The sequence below is a fragment of the Planococcus citri genome, chromosome 1, assembly GCF_950023065.1.
Source record: "Planococcus citri chromosome 1, ihPlaCitr1.1, whole genome shotgun sequence".
Lineage (NCBI taxonomy): Eukaryota > Metazoa > Arthropoda > Insecta > Hemiptera > Pseudococcidae > Planococcus > Planococcus citri.
In genome coordinates this window covers 78,203,481-78,212,810 of record NC_088677.1, presented here as the reverse complement: position 1 = coordinate 78,212,810, position 9,330 = coordinate 78,203,481, and the positions used below count along the sequence as shown (strand labels likewise).

The 9,330-nt window shown below is 36.4% G+C and overlaps 1 protein-coding gene across 4 annotated transcripts in view; it reads right to left on the bottom strand.

Annotated features, from left to right (window-relative positions):
* Positions 1-472: 472 nt before the first annotated feature.
* The window catches only part of LOC135834890 (uncharacterized), a 157,038-nt gene continuing 148,180 nt past the window's right edge, over positions 473-9,330 (bottom strand). For all 4 annotated transcript variants that reach the window (XM_065348898.1, XM_065348881.1, XM_065348889.1 and 1 more), the window contains exon 3: positions 473-8,092. In XM_065348898.1, coding sequence (XP_065204970.1) covers positions 7,947-8,092 — 146 coding nt within the window. In that variant the 3' untranslated portion in view covers positions 473-7,946. The remainder of the gene's footprint in view (positions 8,093-9,330) is intronic.

Below are 9,330 nucleotides of genomic sequence, written 5' to 3'. Positions count from 1 at the left end.
AGCACAAGTACCATCATCATCGCACCACCGCGACGTTCAACAAATTTCACATTGTTGTACGACATCGTCGTTCTACGTAATTCCACCTGCTGCATCGTTCGTTATTCGTTATACAATCCCTCCCAACTACCCCCATCGTCTACACCCTTCAACTTCGCTTAAAAAAGCTCTCCAGTATGTCGTCTGGTCTGGTACATGTACCAAGCACGAGCAACGGTAGTATACTCCGAACAACATCGTGTTTACATGTATTTCACACATGTACCCTTTTGTTATCTTTACATTAAACGAGCGATATTTCAATTAGGGCGCTTTCCAACCCCTATCGTCGTCGTCGTCGTAGTCGTAGTCGTCGCAGAGCGAGCTTTTTCATCTCGTACTCGTACCACACATTTTAAAAAAATACCACCAGAGGGAGAGATCGATGTGGGTATAAAATTAATCGTATAGCAGTATATACGTACACACGTAATAAAACACACAATATTCCATTTATTCGTAATAAATAAAGTGCCACGAGAACAACAACAGCACGTAAAATATACTCTATATAATAATAGTATGTACTTTTATATAAACTTCAACTTATTCCAAAACGAGTCAAGGTTGTTATACGAGTAGGTAGGGTACCTATACTATATGCACGAGCACCCAGCATCCGGGACCCGGGTAGTATAAAATTCACCTCATCGTTAAATTAACTACCTACCTACCTACCTAGTACCTACATCAACCCCCATACATCTCGTGTTACGCTTCACTTGTCAGGTATGGGCGATTCGATTCATTTCACTGTTACACAACTCCATAATCATAAATTATTATACAAATACACTCTTATATAAAACGAATACAACGTAATAAACATCGACATTTATATTCTTAATTACATTTATATCTATACCCTAAAAAAAGCCAAAATCATAATAGAAAACAAAAATCAATCGAGGATTTCCAACTCCATAAAAATATCGAAAAAACCCCCAATTTACGAAAACATTTAAAAACGAAATGAAATGAAAAAAACTGCAAACACACAACCACACACGCTACGAAAGAAATAACTTGACTCTCGAGGAGAAGAAGAAGAAATTCGTTTTGGCCAAGCTAGGCTGAGCCAGGCAGGGCCGTTCATCTGACCAGAAATTTCGATAGCTTGAACGTTAATTAAATTTTAAACAATGTGGTCATCAGTCACTCTACAGCATACGGCGAAAGATCGCGGCGATCGTCATGGCAACGAGTATACAATACCAAAACTCAAGTCTGAACTTTAAACAGAGAGATGGAAACAGCGAATCCATTCAGTCACCAACCTCCACCTTCACCTCCACCTCTAACCTAATAAGTATATCAAACTTCACACTACTACATACTATGTTATCGCGTCAATGAATTCTGTACGTAGGTACAGAGTGATGACGTTGGGCAATGAGGATGGGAGGGAGGGGCGCAAATTACAGCTCAACTTTCGTAAATTTCATCCCCCACTGTCGGCTGGCCCTCCTCGTCTGCCGAGTAGCTGGAAGCACTTTTGTGAATTAGCCAACAATGCGACAATTAGCGTTCGCCTTCGTCGTCGTCATCGTACTATATACTAATCCCTTTTCAACTCGTCGTCGATTTCATTATACGTAATATTAACTCCTATACTTTACACTCCCTGCAGCGAGACAGGGACATGGACAGGGCCATGTCACACAGAGTGGTGGAAATAACGAAACTGGCATCGGGTTATTCATTTAACACCGCTCTTCGCAAAACTTTTCTCGATAACGTCATCGCATCAGCTCGACTTTTATACTCGAGCTTTGACGTTTTACTTTTTATTTATTTAATATTTTTTTTTCTCTACTTTTTCTTTACAACGACGACTACGACTACTACGACGAATTATTTATAAATAAAAACACCCTCCATTAATCACTTTCAACCTAGCATACAGTTTGCTTCGTCGTCGTCGTCGTAGTCGTCGTTCAATTAACGTACAACTTTTATCCGCCAAAAGAAGAAAAAAAAATACGAGAAAAATCACTCCGTATCCTCATCCTCGTCGCAGTTGCGATAACTTGGAAAATACTTATCGTACCATAACTCAGTGACGCAGAAAAGCCCAAACACCAAAGAAATGAAAACGAGCATGGTGACTGGCGAAAAATGGGGGGAGGGGGAGGGGGATCATCACCCTATAATCGAACTCGAAGAGAATGTACCCTGAAACCGTCCAAGTTTTTAACTCGACCTGATAAACCACTCGACATCGAATCAACCAAAGTCGACGACGAAAAAACATCTAACGCAATTTTCCAACAGGATAGAAACGATTTCCATCTCCATCGTTGTCGTAGTAGGGTTTTTGAGCGTGACCAACTCGTCGACGACGACGTAGCTCTCAACAGCCTCTATTTCACGTATATTTATATCTACATTTTCAACTCGACTACACGTTCACGTTATTTCCCTCTACCTCACACATCCCTTAAGTCAGGCTACTGCTGGCAGAAAATTAGACGTTTTGTTTTTCCCTCTTTCTCTCATCCCATTTTTCCTCTCATCGTCGTCGTCAACGTAGTATGGTTTTCTTCGCTTCTCTGTCTACTCGACTCGGTTTCAATTTAACGCATAATTTCGTTTTAAAAAGGCGTAAAACCGTACTCCGTAATAAGCTTCATCCCGATCCCGAGACTAATGCAATAACCGCGTCGAAAATGGCAACCTTTCCACAGCAGCGAGAAAAAATTATACTTCGGTTCGTCGATTTACATCATCACCATCGTCACGAAAAACGCGCGTAAAAGGAATAAAATTCTACGACTTTCGCAGCAGCACGCAACATATGGTACCACGTTCGAGACAAAAGAGATGAAAAAAACCAAAACTGATGAAGAGTAAGGCTGAAATGCTCGTTGAATTCGAATTCAACGTCTTCGTCGAAACCCTACATTTTCGATAACCAAGACGATACGTATTAAGACCCCTTATCTCCACCATTGGACACGTCTCACCCCCTAATGACCTTGAAATAGTTGAAATTTGCCATCGTCGTAGAATGAATAGAAATATGAGATGAATAGTGCGACTGGAAATTTTATTCGGCTCAAATTTTTATACCATAGAATTCTGTAGCACTAAGGTACTTAGAGCCACAATGCAGGTTTAAATTTTGGTTTAGCTGAACTTAGTTTAAATCTTGAACCAGGTCCAACTTCTGTAGTGTTGCACAACATTGGTTCAGGTTTAGATTAACTAATCCTTCGATTAACGCGTCATTCAACCAAATTTTGTCGCAATTATTGTTAGTTATGTCCATGATATCAATAATATCAATGTTTTTGAGTGATTTTGGATTAAATTTTTTAATGATTAGAAATATCTTACAATTGGAAACAAAGTTCAAATTTTTGAATAAATTAAAAAAAATAAATATTCTTGAACGATTAGTTCATTAGATTTAATTTTTTTGCTGCAGGAAATTAATTTGTTTGAGGTAAAATGTCCAATTTTGAACAATGGTCATCAAATTTTTCATTATGGTGGTGATGTGATTCGAAATTTTACGCTCAACAACATTCTTGTTTTTTGTCATTCAATGTAAGTACATAATTACACTTCGTCTTTGTTGAAATTTGGTATTATTTGAAGTTATCGGTTTCCATTTGCAAAAAATAATCAGTAATCACACAACTTGAAACAACCAATGAACACGCACTGATTTGTTAATCCTAGGTTAACCTCCAAAAATTGTCGAGTTGAGTAAAACCGGGTTTAAACTGTGAAAACAGTTTGATCGTCCATTGCGCTACACTGCATTTTAGTTAAACCAGAGTTAACCTATAACTCTGGTTTAAACCTGCATTGTGCTACTGGCCCTTAGAGTACCTACCAGTTTTGGATCACCTTTTTAGAAAATTCTGTAGTGTGTAAATTTCAACATTTTTCAAATACCATCTGTGCTTGTAAAGGGAACCCTTCTCCACAAAGTATTGGAATTTTTTTTTTTTGGAAACTGGAGTCAGGGGGGGAGGGCTGTTTTCGCAACCCTCTAAAATAACTGGCCCGGTTACGGTTTTTTCACCCAATTGTAAAACTATACTCATACATCGATAGAAGGTAGCTTCCATAACAAAGTATCACTGGGAAAAATGTCACTGTTTCACGGATAAAAAGTTACAGGGAAAAAATCTAAGACCCAAAAAGTACCTACCAATTGTGGATCAAAAATTTCCGATCCACAAGCGCGCGCGGGCCCTTTGTAAATCAAGGATGCATTTTAATAGCAATTTTTTTGAAAATTTTCAAACTCAAGGTTATGTCCAAATTTACATTTAGCTTCACCGATTTTTATATTCTTACCTATTGCCTTTTATTCGGAATTTGAGAGATGAGTAGCTAAAAATTTAATGAAAAAAGTGAGTACCGCTTGCAGATCATAAAGAAATTCACGAAATTCCAATCAAATGTGAGTGATTAACATTGCACATCATCAAACGATAAGTTATAGCCTGGGCCTGGGTTTGATATGCATTGACATAAACTTGGCAAATTATTCATAAATTTGATCGTGTTGGAACAAATGCCTATCAAATCGCTCACTCACATTCTCCACTCATGAAGCATTGAAATTTTCAAAGAAGGCACTGCTCATTTCCCATTAAATCACTTTTTCAGAAAAAAAAACAGCACATTTTATATTTTTTTTGAGTTTTTGAAACTACATATCAAAATTTTTACCCAAAATTTTTCACTCAATTATCAATTATTATTTTTTCCGAGCCCAAAAAACTATTTTTGTAGAACTTGTTGTTCTTGTGCTGTATGGATATTACAGAAAAAGATATCACTTCGTATTTTCATTTTTCACAATTTGGAACGCCACAAAACAATGATCCATAACTGGGTACGGGATCCGCAACTGGTACTTTACCTTAATATTTCATATCTTACTTCCAAATTTTGATGCGACCAGCCCCCCTCCCCTAAAAATAATATAAACTAATTGTCTTGCGACGATTAAATGAATGGAAGACGTCGAATGAAGTTCTATCCAACTTGTGAATGGGGGGGGGGGGGGGGTTGTTGAAGTCAGCCCCATCGAGAGTCAATGCGAGCCCGAGACAAATATGATTTGGTTCCATTTCTCAGGGACGAAACTACACAGAGGTTTGTTTGGGAGAGGAGAAGGGGAGGGGGGTTGACTGAAAATTTGTCCCACTGATATAAGTCAGGGAAAAAATATACCAATTTTTCCAATTGATATCATGATTTGAAAAAAATTTTCATTTTCTGTTTTGGATTTTTGGGGGTCCAAATGTGAACTTTAAAATTTTAAAACAAAAAACAAATTAGGCAAAAGTTTTGGAAAATTTGATTTCTTAAGGTCTAAAAACGATCTTTTTTTGAGAAGTCGATTTTGAAAAAAAATAGGTCAGGCCCGAGCAAAGCAAGGATGATTTTGGAAAAATCAAAAACGATGGTTTTTCAGGCAAGGAGTTCATTTTTGGGCTTTTAAAATTTCTGAATTTTGAATTGAAAGATTTATTTTTAGGACATTAATTTTGAAAAAGAAAAGAGAACAGACACCTAAATGAGGACGAAAGCTCTTGAACGTTTGTTTTTTGAGATGCATACCTACAAGCAATACTTTTTATGCAAAAGTTTATTCTTTCACTTTAAAACTTTGAAAGTTGAAATAGTATTTTTTTTTTTTTTTTGGAAATCCACCATACTTACCTATCCATTATTTTATGTATTAGTGATTTTTGTTGAAAGGTTTTGCTCCCAATGCTCCCATCCTCTCAAGTTGTCGGTTTATACGAGGAAAAAATACCTGAAAATTCCAATTCCCCTCCTCCCCCTAATTATAATTTGAGTCGTACCAAAAACCCCTCCCCCTCTCACTCTCTAGAAAATAATAGAATTCAGAAACTTTTATTTTTGAATCATGAATTTCTGCGTCAGAATTCTTCTACAAATAAATAAAATAACTCACATTTCAAGATGGAGCCTTTTTCAATCGTCCAAGCCATGTTAATTCATCTGTGAAAACCCTGAAGTTGAAGACACCCCCCCTCCCCCTGGAAAAAATCAAAAGAAACAAAAATTTGAAAAGTTTTCTAAGAAACTGAAGGAAAAAAAACAATCTTAAAATGAAATGACAGAGTTTTTTTTTGAAAACCAATCTCTGCATCAAAATTTCTCTAAATAATCCCAATTTCATGTAAAAAGTTCTTCTGACACCCTGAACAATGCTGGTCCTTCTGTACAAGGGCCTCTTGCTCTCATCAAGTTGAAAAAACCAAAAAGCAATGAAATAAAAACAATTTAAATGTTTTTTTGCTTTTGCTCTCCGTTTGTCCTCAAAACAATCTTGTTTCTCGATGGTTTTCTCTTAGAACGAAATTAAAAAATTAGATCTATTGAAAAAAAAGTCCCATAACAAAAAATTGTTGAAAAATGCTCACCCACCCACATCCACTTTTATTGATTTTTATTTTTTGTTTTTTTTCATTCTTTATATCAACTTTCAGGCGCCATGCCACTGGAAGGCCCTAAAATACATCTTTCAAATGGGAACGGGCACCTTAATATGGTGGGTTATTCAGTTTAGGACAAAAGTATTATTTACATTTTTTATCAGTGTTTTTTTTTACCAAAATTCTGATTTACGGGATAATTACCTACCAATTAAAATGACCAAACTCGAGTTCTTTTGAAATTGAAATTAGGTATGATTAATTTTTGGAAATAAATACATTGGAAACTTTAAAAATCAAGATTCATTATTACTTAAAATTAACCTATTAAAATTGTCACGTAAAAATGGAAGCATATACCTACTCAAAATAAACATTTGTAAGATCATAATCAATCTTTTACAATAATCAGGGTCATAAATTACCGGCATTTCTATCAAACTGTTACTTTTATGCATGTATATATGATCAATTCAGCATAAAGTAAATTGGAGAGCTACAGTCCTAATTGAATTTGAGCATAATAACAGTGTTTAGGTTTTAGTTCAAATGCTGTATCAGTTTCATTTCTTCGTAAATATTTCAATTTTTGGCACAACTCGTCACCTTCGAATTCTTCCCCATCTTTTGGGCAACTGTATTGTAAAAATAACACATTGCAAAAAGTGAAATTATTTATTTCTTGATGTCTAAAACAACACGGGACTCTCAACTCCTACCACTTTTGCAATACATGAGCCCTCACTTCCTCAGCATGACCTCGAAACTAAAAACTTTCAAAAAATTATAAGCAATCAATTTAATAGTTTGATCATTCGTTATGAGAGTAAGTAATTAAAATTTCAATCGCTCCCCCACGTGACATCAAAACTCGTAAATTTTGAACAAAAATCAATCAATCAGGGTTTTCTCCTCTAAAATTGAAACATCCAAATGTAATCGCAGTCGCCAACTTTGGTGAATATATCAACTTTTAATTCCCCCCCCCCCCCTGATACAAATTTTTCTACAACAGTCAGGCATCCAAACACTTACTTGAAATTCAAAATCAATCCTCGTGTATCCAATACCTCTCATTTTATTTCAGAAATTTCTTAACTCGTTGTCAATTATTTCTTATCGTAGCACAAAAAAAAGAGTAAGTAAAATACAAAATCAAACCGAACACGAGAAGCAGCTCGTTAACAAATCAGACACGAAAAAGAAAAGAAAAAGAAAAAAAAATGTTGCTTAAAAGAGGAAGAAAAAGGTAACATAAAATTCACAATCACGTTTAAGTTTACCAGGGTCACGATAGAACGATATAGAACATAGAGAAAAGATGAGAGAACCAACTAAAAAGTTTTTTTTTTTTTCTAAAAATGGTAACTAATAATCAAATAAAAAGAAAGTTGTGTTCTAAATTGGTCGAGTGTTGTTTTTTTTCTTTTTGCTGCTCCTTCTCCATTTTTCCGGCCGCTTTTTTTCTTTTACTTAGGTGTTAACATACATTTCACGTCGTTTTTTGCACTTTTCATGGAACAAGTAGCAGAGTGCGACCAGTATTAGGATACCGATTAGAATGCTCATGGCGATACTGATCCATATGATTTCTTCGTTCAGCCCGCTATACGACTGACCTGTAATTTATACAGGGAGTAAATTAGTTTTCAACTTATTTCGTTTATAGTTTAAAATACCTAATTCTAGTGCGCGTCAAAAAGCTCAGGTAATACTTAAGCTATTAGCGAAGCAAGTAAAGCTCATCAAACACTTGGGACGTGGCCTGGGTCTGTTGGGATATTAAATATTATATATATTAGCTATAAGTACCTACGTATACAACAAGATTATTTTCATACTCTTACTTAACTTGGCCTTTTACCAAATACTAATTCTCAAAGAGAAACTATTTACCTCAGCGAAAGAGCTATCGAAATCCTCGATTCGAGCTTAATACCTACCTACGTATTATTCGAAAGACTCGAACGAACCTTCACACAAGACCGAAAACCGAAAATTGAAATTCACTCAACTGCCTCCGTTCAAAAAGAGCCATCTCGGATCTCATCGTCAACAAAACGACGAGGCACTTTTACGAGAAAAAGGCCAATTTCAACTCGTATTTTTATTATTAGAGCTCGTTTTAATCGCGTATCTTTCATCCCTTCGACTCCTGCCTACGTACTTTGCTCTCGTTATTGAATTCAATAACTTTGGAAAACGACGTCTCTATTCGGTCAACTTAATTAAATAAATTGAATATACCACCGCACCGTTCGCAATAACGAGCGACATTTCGATATAATTCATCGAGGGACACGTACCAGGAAAGGAGGGGAGGGGAGGGGGCGGAGGGGATGGAATCTTTGGTAGTATCAGCGAAAAGCTCGCCTCGCCAGCGTTCGCGTCCGTAATTGTACAAATAATAGGTAGGTAAAGATACCTTTGGTAACGTCTCAAAAGCACTGAGGAAAGCGTGGTTTTTTTATATTATAAGCGTGCACTTTCGCGAAGTATATAATCTTTCGAGCAAACAACCGAGATGTTTTAATCCAGCTGAGTAAACTTTTACTTTATAGTTGGCTCATTTCGAGAACACTTCTCTTAATTACACATAACGAGAACGATACAAAATACCTAGCTGTGCTCTCACAGCAGAGGTGGACCTATAGTAGCAGATAAAGCGCAAGGGAGACGGCCGCCGAGGTGGTATCAGGCGCGAAAAAACCTCGCTTAATGAAGATTAATAGCGCTAGTTTTCTTTTCTTTTTACATTATAGTACTACTACGCAGCTCGGTGAAACGACGACGACGACGAATCGAAAAACTATACGCTAGGTATCAGATTTTCGGCTGTATTAGGGGTTGAAAAAAA